Consider the following 17,400-nt stretch of genomic DNA (forward strand, 5'->3'; position numbering starts at 1 on the left):
ATTTTCCAAGTATTTATATGTTATAATTTCAAGAATAGGCTTGTTTTTAAATATTTGTATGGCTTATAAATTCATAAAGAGCATTAAAAAATAACCAAAATTAAGTGTTCCTTTACTGGGTGTTCATTCACTGGTAAGAGCTGTTCCTTCACTGGGTCTTCTTACTACTTGTTATTTGAACCTCCAAAACTTTAAAACAATATTATGTAAGTTCTCTACAATTTTTTTTACATAATTTGCAATTAGTAACAAATATGTTGACACTGTCATTTAACTAAATTACAAATTTTGAAATTAATATGATTTTTTAAAAGGCAAGCGAAGCTTAAGTGTTCCCTCACTGGTTAGTTTACCCTACCTCAATGTAAAACTAAATTATCATGTCGGCAAGCACAAGACGAATTTCACTTTTCTGTAGTATTTCAAATAGCCATTTTAAATTTATCAGTTTAGTGGATTAGAAATTATTATTAACACGAAAACTCTTGAATGAATTTTTTTTCAATTCAATATTATTTTTTCAAGAAATTTGACACCTTCCCATAGAAACACATATTACTTCCTCAATATCGTAAACAATAATTACGAAAGGAGTTTATATATTTTTTATTTTAATGCTTTTTTTGCATACCTTAAATAGTTTGTATGATATGATAATTCTATTTTTAAATAAAGAAATTAAAACACAAATACGTGAAGTTATAGAGCTTTTGAAACTAACAAACATAAATCATCAAAAACATAAATTTTGATAATCTTTGTTAAAGTTTTATTACAATACTTGAGGATGAGAACCGTGATCACTTGAATTTCAATATTTATTGTTAAATTATATAAAATCATTACAAACTGTGAAAATTCTAATTACTTTCTATTCAATTAACATTATTATCGTTATTTTTTCGCTTTTATTACATCAAAACAATTCTCCTTACATATTAATAGTACATATTATCGAGATACATATTATATCTCAAAATAATACGATACATATTATTGACAGCACATATTATTGAACATTTGGGGGTATTGAATTGGAGATTAATTGTTTTCTGGTTCAGGTCAAAACAATGATCTGTGGATGAATAAATGGATGTATGATTGGGCCGCCCTTTAAACGGGTTGTGACGTGTGTACGACTGAAGTCGTATTCTAGGCCATACACTGTAAAACAAGAAAGGCACCATTTGCCTTAAATTTGCTTGATATCACCCAGCAGGCTTTCTGGTAATTGGCAAGGGGCATTAGAAACAACAAACAACGTATTATTGCGATACAATACATATTATTGAGAAAATCTATATGCAAGTCGGAGATATTTATTAATGTTGGTAGGATAAAAATATGGCAAATGGTTATTTTATAGCAAAAAAATTTAAAATACTAAATAACTTAAAAAAGACAACTAATACATATTATTTAGAAAAAATAACTTAAGCTGTATAATTTGTTTTTAAAATGATATAAAAACAAAAACTATTTTTGGTCTGAAAATAAGTTTTCTTGTTACACATTAGAATGAAATACTCTGTATTGCGTAAACTAACTATATATACTATTTAAATTTAGTTTCTGCCTGTCTGAAATTAGTTGAATTAAAGTAAATAACAATAACTCGTTTTTCTGACACATCCCATCATCTGTCCTCCTTAAGACTGGAGAAGGGCCAAGTTTAAATTTGTAACATTAAGCAATTCGTCAAGTAAACACTTTTAGCGTCAAACTTTTTCGCAAGAAAAAAACATTTGATCCTATCCATTCACAATGTCATCGTGTTAAGCAAATAAGTCAAGAAGTTCAACACTTTTTTTTACCCTTTTTAAACAGAAATAAAAAGTGCTTAATTAAAGCAATCGTTAGCAAATATACACCGAACAAAAAAAGGGTTAATTAATTAATATTTCACAATTAAAAACAGAAGCAAACGTAAGCGTAAACTAGAGTATACTTAAGGATCCAACGATCAATCTTTTTTTAATGCCAAATGTCATTTCTATTCAATAATAATTCATTTGTCAGATTCTTCGTATATTTTTCCCCCACCTAACTTAAATATTAGAGAGATTTAGCACGTACTTTAAAATCCACTACGCAAACCCAAAACGTGAATACTAGAGAATATGAGACGGTATTGTTGAGTCCTTCTATTATTTTGTGAGCACTATTACTCGCTTTTTTCTTCTTTTTTTCTCTACTAAATGTTCGATTGGGATTCTGAAACAAACAGAGAGTTTTGTATTGACTGCCCTTGGCATAGATTTTTATATAGTTATTATTTACGCTGCACTAGAGCTGCACAATGAGCTATTGTCAACGGTCTGGGAAACACCACTAAGGATATTCCGAAGACATGCCATCGCAATTTTGTGATCGCCACTTCATCAGTTTAGACATAGATCTGAAGGGGAAAGAAATTTTCTCCATATCCCTCTACCCAAGGGACTGCTAGGCGACCGACCACAGGACTTTCGATTCCTCAGATTTTGCGAGCAATCGGTGGGTCTTAGCGGTGTTGAGGATCGAATCATGGTCCCTACGGACCCAAGTCCAATCCTCTTACCATTGAGATTTTTAGAATAATATCAAAGACCTAAATACTGCCAAAAATGAAGTAAAAAAATATGCACAATAAGGGCTTAAAATTCGTAAGAGAATTTTGAAACAACCTTCATGTAAGGAACCAAATATCAATAATTTAATTAATCTTTGTCATCTCTGGACAGCAACGCGTAAACTGATCAGACATCGGTAAAAATCACTAATCTTAAATCAAAAATTTTATACCTTAATAATTAGTAACAATATTATCAGATAAATTTTAGAAATTATACGTTACTTTTTTCCATTATTATCAAATAAAACAATAAAAAATAATAAATATTTTCCAAAAGTTACTTTTTTACTATTCGTTTGCCTTTGGATAAACGGTATTTATAATTGTATGCAAAAAATTTTTCAGTTCGCTTTAAAAAGTTCTCGACATATGCTAAAAGTAAAATTAACACTAAAGGTTCCAAACTTTGAACCGCTGTTCTGGCCAAGCAATTGAGAGCATATTTCCCAGTTTGCTGTTACCTTCCACATTTGAGAGGTCAATAATCCCAATCGCGCCAAAAAAGCATGTTTATTCAGAGAAAGTACGTTTTTGAGTCTGATTTCGTAACTCAAAATATCATCTGCTCTAATTAATTAGAATACTTAAAGTCAATCCTTGAGCCATTTAGATTGAGTCCTAAAACATGAAGATCTGATCATAGGATCAAAAGTTATTCAGTGTGGCCCGTTTATTTTGCGCATGGTACATTATAAGCAGTGATTACTGAACACCCATAATTTAAATTTTGAAAAACGATATTTACTCGGTTTCACATTAATAATATATTTTCTAAAACAAACATTTCAGGACAGTTATCTGCTTTAGAAGAAAAGAGACTTCAAAGGAGCAACCAATTGTCTTATCTGAAACGCTTAGAGAATGATTTGGAAGAGAAGATAGCCATGAATGAAAGAGAAGAAAGAGAGGAAGAAAAACTAAGAGTCAGCAATTTATTAGAAAAAAAGAGAACATTCCAGAATATGGTTGATAATCTATGCGCCGAATCTACGGAAGTTTTTCAACTGACTTTACCGGTCTACGCTAAGAGACAACTGTACGACAATGTCTGTCTGAGACGTCTTTGCGATGAAGTATCAGAAAATATCTTAGACGAACAAGATCGGAACAGACATCTGACTAAGATAGAAAAGATTTTAAATGTGGAAAAAGAAACTCAGATCTACACCGAAGATTTGCTGAAGTCTCAGTTACATAAGCTCAACTCTGATTTGGAATATCTCGTCGAAAGCGAAGCAAAACTTCGGTTTGTGAACACATCTGAAGACGAGGCTGATATTAAAGATAAATATTTGGAGATTCGGAATATGATTGGAGAATTATGCAGAGTTGAAGATGAACGTACAGATCTGTTAAAGATTTCGAAAGACCAAGAGGAGTATAAAGTGGTGCTCGAAAAACAATTGGAAGAAAAGATAGATTTAAATGGTAGAATGATGTCAGCCATTTTGAGAGCAGGTAAAATAGTACATTCTAGAATAAAAGAAGTCGGAGGAAAATCTGAGTATGATTTGGAATTTCTCAGACAGATAAGTATGCTTCTAGAAGATTTTCTTGACTGAATTAAATGGTTAAAGTAGCAAAATGTTAAGTACGTTCAAGTAAATTAATGTAAATTTCTATAATAAATCTTTAATGAAAGTGTACGGTAATTTACCAGAATTATTATTTAGATTAATTATCAGGATCAAATTAAAAGCTATTTTTCTTTTTTAGCTACAAGAGGACGCTATATTGCGCAAGAGAAATCCTGAATGACAAATTCTCTTTCATCTGCATTATAAGTTCAAAGCTTACAGAAAAATGAATTCAGGTTGACCTTAGAGGAAACCATAAAATGCTGAAAAAAAATTAAAAATATCAAACTGTAAGCAAATTATGATAGGTTTACACAGAATTACTCAGTTGGGAAGAAATCTTGTAGTAATCTCTTTTAAAGGTCCCCTTCAAGCAGAAAAAGCAATTCTACTTTATCTGTGTTATCTTCTGTGTTATCCTTAAAAGAATGTTTTCTTTAGGTGGTATTTTACCACGTTTATATAAACTTGCCTTCGTGTATGTCTGTCCGGGTGAAATTTTGTAATCGATTTTAAACTAACTTCCCGACTAGCTACAAACAGGATTTNGAGTGTAAGGTAATTTACCAGAATTATTATTTAGATTAATTATCAGGATCAAATTAAAAGCTATTTTTCTTTTTTAGCTACAAGAGGACGCTATATTGCGCAAGAGAAATCCTGAATGACAAATTCTCTTTCATCTGCATTATAAGTTCAAAGCTTACAGAAAAATGAATTCAGGTTGACCTTAGAGGAAACCATAAAATGTTGGGGAAAAAATTAAAAATATCAAAATGTAAACAAATTATGATAGGTTTACACAGAATTACTCAGTTGGGAAGAAATATTGTAGTAATCTCTTTTAAGGGTCCCCTTCCAGCAGAAAAAGCGATTCTACTTTATCTGTGTTATCCTTATATGAATGCTTTTTTAGGGGGTATTTTTAAAATTTTTTTAATGATCTTCAAAGTTTAATTTAGAATTTGGTAACTAGGTTTAACAGAGCACGTTTCATTGAAAACAATTGAGAGAAAAAAAGTATCAAGAATTATTTATTAATAAAAATATGTTTAGTGATTGGTTGCATAATAAACAAAGAAATCATTTTTATATAATTCTCCGAAGGTTAACATTGAGAAAGTAGAATCTCACAGTCCAAATAGTTTTCGATTGCCATTTCAAAAAGATTTAATAATTTTCTTTACAGCAAATAGAGTTAGCATTTGCATGAAGAATAGAAATTTGGCGAAGATTGTGCCAAACTTATTTCACGAGTTTTTCCTTTTTTGTAATTTTTGATGATGAGAATAAGTTTAACTAATTAAACTAAAAGTTGCCTTATATGTTAGTAGTTATCTCTCTCTTTCTGTCAGTATGTATGATGGGTTAGACATATGTGATAAAAAGTATCAAGCATTTATAAAAAAGATAAATAAATAAACAGCTAATTGAAACTTATTTTGAGGCCTTGTTCTGCATATTTATATCATAGTAAAACAAGATTTTGAAGATTCTTGTTTTTGTAGTCATTAATGACTAGAAATTTATGAATGAACTTGCATAATGAGTTATTAGTTGATTAGATAAATCTTATGCTTGCTAATTTTCGAGGAGCTGTAACTTTATTCATTAAAAATTGTGTCTATGCATATTAAAATGACAATGAATTACGTGAAGAAGGCACGACTCACTAATAGTTTCTACATCGTAAACGGCATGAGATACGAGAGGGAAAAAAAAGAAAACTTCGAAGTTAAAAGAATTCTTGCTTTTTTGCGAGAAAAAAAAACTTGAGCATACTTATGTAGAGAAAAGTATGAAAGAATGCGCAAGATATTATTTATGAACAATGCATGATTTTCCGAACAATAACTCCACAATACGCTAAATCGGTGAAAAATAACCTTCAGTATTCAAAAATAAACTGTTGTAACAACAGGGACAACTAATGCGGAATGTTTGCGGAAGGATAAAAGAAAAAAGAAAAAAGAAAAAAAATCTCATTTTGCCACGAGGCTTGAAATCTCAGTTTCAAGAACAACTAAAACCACAATTGTTTTATGCCTTTCTTTCAAACTATTATTGAACACAATTTATTTTTTATTACTAAATTAACGATACCCTTAAATTTATATTTGGTATATTCGTGCCCCATACTGTTTACGATATAAAAATAAATAAATAAATAAGAAAAAATGTAAAAAAAATTAAACAAATACACTTCTAATTTACACGCATTAAGTGTAAGTGTAGTTTCATCGCTTAGATCGTCATAGTCTCTTTGTTACACCAAGGAACTTTTTTATTATACTAAACTGTTGCCATTAGGAAAAAAATTGAGATAAGTATGAAATTGTGATGTGTTGTCTTTATGAATAAGTAGTCCAATGCCCAGATGGAATTATGGAAATACTCGACTAATTTTCTCTTTATAATAAGTATGAATTTAGGAAATGTATATAGGACAGAACTAACCGCCACCACTGGCCCTAGGGCAACTAAATATAATAGAATTATGATGAACACTTAATAATGTATTGAAAATTACTTTATTTCCTGCTCGTTTTTTTTTTTAAATATTTCTTCGTTTTAAAAATAAATCTTGCATCCATTAGTACTTTATTTACGTCACACTAGAGCTGCACAATGGGCTATTGGCGACGGTCTGGGAAAAGTTATTTTTTTTAAAGGTAGACACTGAATTCTCGTTCTTCACCTCGGAAGATGCCAGAAGTGTTGTATATTTAACGTTACCTAGTGGGCACCTGTGAACCTAAGTCACAGAGGCAAGCAGCATTACCCACTCCACGTTGCTACAGATACCCGTTTATAGAGTGGGCCACAATCACAGATCACACAACAGAGAACAACACACAGAGAGAAACACCCATGCCCTGAGCGGGATTCAAACCTGCAACCATTGTCTTTGTAATCAGGCCCACTAACCACTCTGATCGGACAGAATACGATGGTACGATACTCGGTTATTAATCCAGACAGAATACCATGTCTTGGGCACAGATCAGAGGATAACAACCTCACTAACTTGTTACCTTTCAACAAGCTAGGTGGAAATAGGAAAAGAGGAAGACCTCCACTCAGACGTTGAGGAAGATCTGAAAACATTAAAGGCGACTAGTTTGATTGACTCTGAAGGAAAAAAAAAACTAGTTGAGAACGGTCGTGGAGTGCTTTGGGCTGTAGTGTGAAGAAGAAGAGGAAAAACTACTGGGTTCAATTAGAATTTATTTTTTTCAAAGTTCATTCAAAAAAGGTGATACATAATAAAAGTAATAAAATGATGATTAATTAAGAGAGAGAAAATTGTGATCACTATATTGCCATCACTGGATGCTAATTAGTCAAAATTTTCTTCTGTATAGACTTTTATAAACGTCACATCATGTTATAGGTTACAAAAGCTGCATTTATTAGTGCTATTGATGTGTGTCTTCTTGTCGACCAATGGTCTGAATTGGTTTTCAATTCCAGTTATTTTACGTTTTTCAAGACGTCGCAAAATTCGTTTCCTTCTTTATTCATATTTATAGTAAAACTGCTGGGCAAGATGCTAATTATGAATAAGTTAATCATAAAAAGAACGTAAAAATACTTTAAATTAATTCTATGTAAAAAGATCGAAAATATATGTTCGCATTAGTGAAAATCAAAAGAAAAAACTCTGAGAATCTCCAAATATTATAGTCCGATTTTTTTTAAAAAATTAATCTTGTTCTGCTGTTTCTTTAAACCTTCTTTATTCATATTTATAGTAAAACTGCTGGGCAAGATGGTAATTATGAATAAGTTAATCATAAAAAGAACGTAAAAATACTTTAAATTAATTTTATGTAAAAAGATCGAAAATATATGTTCGCATTAGTGAAAATCAAAAGAAAAAACTCTGAGAATCTCCAAAAATTATAGTCCGCTTTTTTTTAAAAATTAATCTTGTTCTGCTGTTTCTTTAAAGTTTTTTTTAATTTATTTTTTCATTCATGTTTCTGTTATTTTAAATTTTTATGACTTCAAACTCTATATTTGCAGAGATGCCAACTTGCTCCGGACAGCAAATATATATTTTAAAGTGGTAGCTAATAAATATATATAGCACAATTTCATTGGACCAACATACTTAGGTATATCTTTACCTATGTCTTAAGGTATTTAGTTACCTTGTAATAGCAAATTTTAATTCGAATTGAAANTCATGTTATGCTATACCTTTAAAAAGCAAGCAAAAATAGTCAAATATTTGCAAAATTTACTTTGTAGTTATTTACCGCTTTTTAAATTATTTTGGCGTGTCCGAAGCAGTTTGGCATCTCTGTATTTGTCATCATAATGCCGCAGTTGATCTAATCGATGAAGTTGCTCTGATCTAATCGAAAAGTGAGAGGACATGAAAATTCTAGAACCACACCTATTTTCCTAATGGGTAATAGTTTTTTTTTAATAATTTCTTAGATTCATCAGTCTATGTTTGAATGGCATCAAACAAGAGAGAGAATTACACTTTTATACAAATTAGTAATTTGACTTTAAACTAATGCTCAAGATATTTTTAACAACGTATAACAACAACATGAATATTTACATATATAAAATGCAAGCATTACTTGAAAATAGCTTTCTGTTGGTGGGTACATATATACAGCATGTATCATTATAAACGTCCATATTATATGTTTTTGGAGTTCTTCAAAAAAATGTAGTAAGAAGTAGAAGAAAGACAATCTAATTAATTATTGCAAATTCTCTGTGCCACTGAGAAATAGATTAATTTTCAATCTCTTGTTGTTTCAAAGACATAAAAAATGAATAAAATAAAAATCCCTTTAAGAAAGGTTGTGTATATCTATAGAGCTCTAATACAAACAGAGCAAACTCATTAAAATAATGAAATTTTTTACCTTCCGTTTCCTCTTGTTATTTCAAGGGAAAAAAATCAATGTGGGACTTTTAAAATCAAAAATTTTAAAAATATGATGGCTAACTGTGCTACATATGGTTGTGCTGAAAAATTTGCTTAAAGGCAGACCTTATACATTTCATAGGTAAATTAATTTATCACTTTTTAGTATTACAATTGTCTTATTTACAATAAAAATAAACTTTCAGTATGTTTCTTTTTCTTCATTAAAATATCATATGAAACCCGATTATTTCATTTTATTCATTCTGAAATTCAAATTTATTCTTTAAAAACTATCTTACAGGTAAATATAAACGAATAAGAACACGACTCTATCATAAAGTAATGATTGTATAAAACTATTCATTATCACTATATTATTTTTTTCATTTCAATTTTATTGTGAAAATGTTACAGCGAACATTGAGTTTCTTTCCTTCGTCGTTTATTTACGTTGCAAGTTTTTACTTTCTATAATGCTTTTAAAAGAATAAATTTAGTATTTTTGTTAAATTTCAACAGTTTTCCTGCTTTGAATCAATTTAGTTAAAATATATTTTCAATAACTGAATGAACTAAATTTTCTTGACTACAAATTAAAAAAAGTTACTTAGTAAGAACATTATTCCTATATTGCAATAAATGAAAAAAATACTAATTTATGAATGTAAATAAGAATAAAATTAATAAAGTTCTTTCCCATCCAAACAAGTATGTAAGATAATATCTGATTACGTTTTCTATGAAAGAAATTTTTAGTTTAGAAGTAAACAAAATTTGTTTTCAAAGTTTTCATCTTTTTCCTTTATATTATTTTTAACCAATAAAGAGATGAACTTGTTAATTTAATAGCATAAATTGCAATGATGTGACAAAGAAAACTCATGTTATCATACCTCTGAACAGCAAAGAATGTTCTCTAGAAAATGATCTCCGCTGTTCAGAGAGTTTTGATTTCAGAATATCTGATATTACGTACTGTTTTAAGCATAAATAGATCATTCTACAAAAAAACTTTCACATTCAAGTAACGGGAAATAAATTGAAAATTATAACGTGTTGTTTCTACAAGAGCACTTTTTATATATCGCATAAAAAATACTTCTTTTCTTTATCTACAGGTTTTTAATTGAAAACTATAATTACGACATAGTTACGGTAAAGTTAACAGATCATAGTTAACGTTATATTAAGGTATCCGTACACGTTGAAAAAGTGAATTTTAGCCAAAAATGACAAATTTTTTTTATTTTATATTACGAATCTCCGTTTATTCTAGTTTTCAAAACANATTTCCTGTTTGCTAAACTGCAGAGATATCTAAACTAATTACTTTCTTTCTGTAAATTCGATAACCATATTCTACCCAATCTAAATACAAAATAATACATAACATCTAATCAAAATACAATAAAAATGTCCTATTTAAGGAATTATATCCTATTTAGTGATCTATAATATTATAGATGCAATCATCATCCATTAATTTGTGGTCGGTTCGTTTGTGTGTTGGTAGTGTAGTGACAGTTACAGCAGCAGGAATATTCAAAGATGTCAAAGAATGTTCCAGCATCAGGAGATGATGGATTCCATGCTAACAGGGTATGGTGACAGTGTCTTGATTCGCATACACCATTCAGGTTGCCACGTCGTCCATAGGGATAGCCATAATTCCTACAAACGTCACTTGGAATGCTGAAAAATTAAAGAAAAATAGTACTGTAAATTAAGAACATAGAAATATAATATCGTTTCTCCTATTTAATGAATGTTTAACTTGAGAAAAATCAGTTAGTAAGCAACATTAAGGTAGTTCCTAGCAACGGCGAAGAGTTACCTAGCAGCGGTGAGTCGATGGAAAGAAAACTCCAAACTTCAAACTCCAAACATATCCACTCTATTAATTAGGTACAAATCAACGGACTTGCCTAAGACAAAATACCTCTGAACAGTGAAGAGTGTTCTCTAGAACAACGGTTCCCAAAAGATGCTCAGCGGAAACCTACCTTGGGTTCAACGAAAGAATTACAAAACTACCAATTTTTATTTATTTATTTATTTAAAAAAAAAACATTCTTTTTTGGAATTGATTATTTAATTCCTGTCAGTAATTTTTATATTTTAAAAATATTCCTTCATATGAAACTTCATGGTTTACTCTAGGTCAACCTGAATTCATCTAACATTTAATTTTAAAGTGGGAATGGAGTAAACGTCCATAAAACGTCCTCACGCGGTGTAACGTCAAATATCGGTGACGATTTCGGTGATACGGTAATCGAATATTAAAAAATCACGCCGCAAACGCTATTCACTTCTACAATACTGTGACTTTTCCTCACATTGACGTTTTGCACCATTTTCAGAATAAACATAGACAACGATCGTTATTGATAGACTGAACTTGACCTAACGGTCATCTTTAACTGCTGCAAACTCACAAAAGTTATGAAAATATCACATTATTCACAAAAAAACGTCATTTCATATAGCGACGATTGCATTCTTTCAGCATTTGAAACTTCACGGTTTACTCTAATTTAACCTGAATTCTCTTTTATCTCCAAACATTAAATTTTAAACTATAAAAGACAGTGGCTTAATGTCTGTCAATAAGGCTTCCGCCAATAAGACAGAAATTTTATTGCCATAAGACTTGTGACAATCATAAGATTCTTCTGATAAGACAGAAGTCTTATTCAATAAGACTTCTGTCTAATCCCTATCTATATAGGTATAAGAGAGAATTTGCCATGAAGCGTCCTCCCAGCGGTTTAACGTCCTCTTAATGAGTCATTATTAAAGGATCTAAGATTGAGGAAGGAAGAATGGTAGTGAGCAAGTTACCATAATTACCTGCAAGATGCTTCTAAATAGCATTGTTCAAGATTAGGTGGATCTTGCACAATGTATCGCAATTCTCCCTTCACGTTGTACATCTGATAAGGAATTCTCAAGAGATACTGATTACCGTGACATCGATCAAATATCGGTGATGATTTCCTGTAATTTGAATGACAATAATAAAAAAGAAGAAGACATCTTAGAGAATTTTGAATTTAAAAAAAAGAGACTGTCCTAACCCTTTGACGCAGATGGGATACCGCCTCTCTTTTATATATTTCACTCCTGACGCTCTAATTACAAGCAAAAATATATTTTAATTCTAAAAATCAGTCTACTAGTTGCTAAATAAATATGTTATGTTGTATTTGTACTAAAATATAAAATTAAAAAGAAAAGTAGTTTGAAAAAAAATTTTTTTTTCTTTTATTCGAGCATTTATCAAAAAATGATTTGGTAAATTAACTAAATTTCAATGAAGAATGACTGTTTTTCTTGGATCTAAATAACTGCATATAAGTGCAAATTTGAAAAAAATATTGTTCGGAAGTGAGCCGTGTTTGAAGATTTTACCTGCAACGGAGAAAAAAACACCGATGTTTCGTGATGTATTTCATAACCATTAATTATTAAAATGCTAAATGCAATATTTTTTATTTATTTTGACTTAAAGTAATAGAAAATATTGAAATAAAGATGAAAAATATGCTTAATGAAAATTCTGCGTCGAACGGTTAATTCCCCACACTACATGTTTTTTAATTTTTTGTGTGGCAATAGGGTTGTTCAAATAACATACAAGTACCCTTCGTAGAAAAAGCTCCCCGGCACTGCAACTCTCTAAGCAGATTATCACAATATCTGCAAATTTTTCGCAATCTTAGATTTAAAAAAATAATTACCGAAAAAATTTTAATAATTAAAACCGAGAACGAATGAAAATTAAAGAAAAGATAAAACGAAAAGAAAAGATTTTTTTTATCTCAGTAAGGATTAGTTTTCCTTTTCTTTTAAATTTGATAGTAAAACGAGACAATGTTTATTTGTCTGGTAAGTACCTGTGATGGTATGGTAACGAATTTCATTTGACGAAATTTTAAATCGGCGCAAATCAGAGCATCGTTAATTACAATTCTGTTAATTTTTTCCTCTGAAATATAACGTTATTTCTCGTTAAGGTTTTCATTCTCATTTCTTCGCGTAAGCTTCTGTTTTTTCTCCTTTTGGACAAAGCGAAAGATTGTATAAAATCCGATTTAAATTTAAGCAACATATAATGTATAACATTATATGTTAAAAATTATATATAACATATGCATTATAGGTTCATTACATTAAAATTTGTGTGTATAACATTCTTATATTTATTATTAACAAATTGAATTATGTTAAATATATGTCAGATTAAGCTTTATTTTTTGCAATGATTATCTCTAACGGATCAGTAGTTGCAGACAAATTTGAGTCTTTAAAGATTGTAGTGACTTAATAAATTCTACTACCCTAGATTATGCTAAATATACCTTAGATTACAAACTAAGGTAAACAACGTTTAGGAGCACAAAAATATTTATAAATACATTTATAAATATGCATTTATAAATATTTTTGTGCTCCTAAACGTTGTTTACCTTAGTTGTATTTTAGCACAAAGGTCGCCCATTTGTGTATTTATACGTTAGATTAAGTTTTATTCTTACAATAATAATCTCTAATAGACTGAAAGTTGCTGACAAATTTGAGCCTTTGAAGATCGTGCTGCAGATTGCAAATTTTAAGTAAATTAAATATCTAAGTAAATTTCTTAGTAGTATCGTAGAGTGTGCTTTGCGTTAGATTAAACTTTATTTTTTACAACAATAATCTCTAACGGATTTGAAGTTACAGACAAATTTGAGTTTGTAAACGTCATGCTGCATTTCAATGAAAATTCTTTGTAATATATAAAAATTATTAAATTAGAATAAATATTTAAAAAAAATTAAGGAAGCAAAGGATTAACAACGCTGAAATTATTATGAATTATTAAAAAGAATTTTTACAATTTCGATATAGAAAATGAGACGGTTGATATAAAGGTCAAACAATAAGTCATTTTACATTATAATTATTACATCCGATACTCAGTGGCGAAGCTAACGGAAAATAAAATGGGACCCCAGGCGCCGTCTTGGATGGGGGCAAAATTCATGAAGAAAAAAAATTAACACTGTATTCATAATAAACTGTATAAATGATTAAAACAGTAAAATATTTTTCACTTTTAAAAATCGCCAGTTTAATTTGTTAATTAATATTTTTCAAATATTTATTCGATTTGCTCAAAACTTGAACTGGATGTCTGTTGTACCTAGTATGCTAAGAGCATAGATTTCTTTTAAATTATTTTTTTAACCTACTTGAATAAAAAATGTCTTTAGAAAAAACGTTTATCATACAATAAAAAGTAATATACGCAATCAAATACGTAAAAGTTACCTGAAATTAAACACGTAAGTGCAATTGAAACTACATTTGCAACATAGACACACTATTAAATTTTAAACCTTTCGATTGAATATGTTTATTCAGTTACGTTGTTCGAAAAAACATTTAAATCTTATTCAATATGAAATGTTATTTTATTTTGTAACCGGTGAACAGCCGATCCGATTCGGAGTTTACAACTACCAATGTTCAACTCAGTAATTTTGTAATTTTGAACCTAATTCAGAAGACAAAGGGACTTCTGGAACAAGTATTGGAAGAAACTTTCTTTCTTTGGAGAACTTTTTGATGGAACTAAACCGCATTTGCGTTACATAGAGAGAAAAACCATGAAAATCTCCCATGGTTAGCCTGCCTGAAAGGGGACTCTAACCCATGACCCGTCAACCATAAATGGATATTTTACGTTAGTACTGTAATTAGTTCGATCCTTGTGTTGAATTCTTATCGACCGGTCATAGCTGGGACTCGAACTCGAGCCACCACATTGTGAGGCGAGTGCTCTATCCTCTGAGCCACCATGACTCTCTCTCTGTGAAATTTTTTAAAAAAAATGTCAAATGTGATAGATTTAAGTTTTTGCATTATCTTGAACGTGAAGTTATCTCTCGAAAATTCTCATTTAACGCCTTACATGCTATTGCAAGGCAGCCCCAAAACTGAGATTGTCCCTGGGTACTCAAAACCCCAGCTTTGCTTTTGCCAATACGCATTATACTATAAAGTTTAAATACACGAAATTTTTTTTTTAATTAACCATTCCGTTACTACCCTTTTAACGCATAAAAATAACTATAAACACATAAAAACGTTCTTTCTCAGATTCCGTGACAGCTGAAATTCTCTTTAACTAAGCAAGAGGTAATTATTTCTAAGAATGTGTGACAGTTTACCGTGCAATAACTGTTTCAAAGGGAGGAAAATCAATAAAGGACGTAGCATAACTGTGAGAGATCTTTTGTGTTTATCGCCAGCAACCCTGATTTCCCATGAATCCCACTGTGTCAAGAAGTTGGAGGAATACATTTTTGTTGCATTCCTTCGACCCATCCCCTAAATTTTACAACACAAACTTCTTACATGGAGGTATTGCAATTGCTGTTGACAATACAACTATCAAAAACGAAACCTACTTAGGATTTTATTTATTTACAATATCCTACTTCAGAAAATCTATTTTTTTCTAGTTTAAGTTCTGAAATAGAAAATATGGTTCGAATAAAATATAATTGATAAATAAATTGTGATATTTTATTATTTCATAGTGCATCTGGTATAAAAATATTTCTAGAAAAGTAATTTTGTGAAACTTCACAGAATAAAAATTTTTTACCTAATTATAAATTAATACAACTTAATTTGGGAATAATTAAAAGTTTATCCTCATTAACAAATGAAAAAATTCGGGCAGTTGAGTAATGCTTAACTACTTCTATGAGTATTCATTATTATTTGCATATTCATTTATCATTGTGTTATGTAACATGCTATATGTTATGTATCATGCCTCATGTTATTAAGTATTGTTTATTGCTTTGCATGAAGATAAGTAAAACTGTAAATTTAAGTGAGAGCAAAAGTGTCAGTTACGTATATAAGGGTAATTTTATTCATAAAATTACCTTTATATAAAAATAAACTAAAACGTTAAAGGAAAAACATTTAATATTCTACATACATTTCTTTTGTACTGTATAATTTCCATTATTTAAAATTGAATTTTATTTTAAAAAGATTTTTGTTGTCTACTTATAATTTCGTTATAACTAAATCAATATAGTGAATAATAGATTTTTATAATTAACTACGTTAATTTTGGATTAATGCGACTTTAATTTAATCTGAGCTGATTAATATTTCCATTACATTTATGTAGAATATAAGAATTAAAATTTTTTATTTTAAATCATGTTTTGAATATTTATTAAAATACTATCACACAAATAATAACAATAATAATCACAATAATAACAATAAAACTACAATTACTTCAAAATAGGATTCTGTTATGTCATCCTTATTTGTGCGCTCTAAAATCGCAAACTTTACATACATACCCTATTTGGTCAATTTGGTAATGATTAGTTTTAGGAAAAAAAATCAGATAATTAAAATTACTGCACTCGAAAAATCTATTATGCATCAATCTCAGGGCATTTTTTTAAATGCAATAAGAAATGTATTCAGTTAGTTCCGTTTAAGTCCGTAATTTAAAAGATTCCATGCTGCCACGCCTACAATTCTATTATTTCAAAATTCTGCACACGTATAAGTAGTTTTTAAACTTATTTTTAAATCATATTTAATGCCTTTTCAAATTGCATTTTAAAACGCTGGAGCAGGTGTGCCTTATTTTTAAAAACAATAAATATAAGTAAAGGAGTGTTTGTTCTCGATTTCTTCAATTGGTTTACCATGCGATTTTTAACACATACTTTTCTTCTTTTTTTTTACTTAAATAGGTACAGCAATTATGATTCAAGGATATTTCGTAGAGCAATGAAATTTATTTATTTATTTATTTTTTAAATAAAAACTTCTTTTGAAACTTAACCGTTTAAAAATCTGAAATTAAAAATTTATTGCTTATTTTATAACAAAAAGAAAAGGAAATTTAAAAGAAAGAAGAAGGTGAGAGGACACTATACCCGTGGGAGAAACATTTAATGGCAATTTCTGTCTCATCTCCAGGGTCCGTGGAACCGGGGAGCACTCACATTTTCTAAATGAAAGGATACAACCTCTTCTAAGATTATATTTTTCCGTTAAATATCTGTGCAATTAAATTTACAATTTTAAAAAAAATTATTTTTTCGTTTCAATTTAAAAAATAAAATTCTGTTTCAAGCGAGCCTTAACATTTCCATTCTAAAAACATCTACCAAATTATCCTTTACTCATCCCCCCGCAGAGGAAGCATACGTCCTTATTGCTAACCGAAATTTTTGGTTTCAAATGTCACAACCATATATATATATATA

At 29.6% G+C, this 17,400-nt stretch overlaps 2 protein-coding genes across 3 annotated transcripts in view; one reads left to right on the forward strand and one right to left on the reverse strand.

Moving 5' to 3' along the window:
* LOC107448968 (cilia- and flagella-associated protein 157) overlaps positions 1-4,651 on the forward strand; it is a 6,857-nt gene extending 2,206 nt beyond the window's left edge. The window contains exon 2 of the mRNA XM_016064347.3: positions 3,404-4,651. Coding sequence (XP_015919833.3) covers positions 3,404-4,176 — 773 coding nt within the window. The 3' untranslated portion in view covers positions 4,177-4,651. The remainder of the gene's footprint in view (positions 1-3,403) is intronic.
* A 5,728-nt stretch (positions 4,652-10,379) lies between these two features.
* Positions 10,380-17,400, reverse strand: part of LOC107448964 (uncharacterized) — a 32,572-nt gene continuing 25,551 nt past the window's right edge. For both annotated transcript variants that reach the window (XM_071187055.1, XM_071187054.1), the window contains exons 4-5: positions 11,945-12,091; positions 10,380-10,783 (exon numbers count right to left, since the gene is read on the reverse strand). In XM_071187055.1, coding sequence (XP_071043156.1) covers positions 10,564-10,783; positions 11,945-12,091 — 367 coding nt within the window. In that variant the 3' untranslated portion in view covers positions 10,380-10,563. The remainder of the gene's footprint in view (positions 10,784-11,944; positions 12,092-17,400) is intronic.

Source organism: Parasteatoda tepidariorum, chromosome 10 (genome assembly GCF_043381705.1).
Source record: "Parasteatoda tepidariorum isolate YZ-2023 chromosome 10, CAS_Ptep_4.0, whole genome shotgun sequence".
Classification (NCBI taxonomy): Eukaryota; Metazoa; Arthropoda; class Arachnida; order Araneae; family Theridiidae; genus Parasteatoda; species Parasteatoda tepidariorum.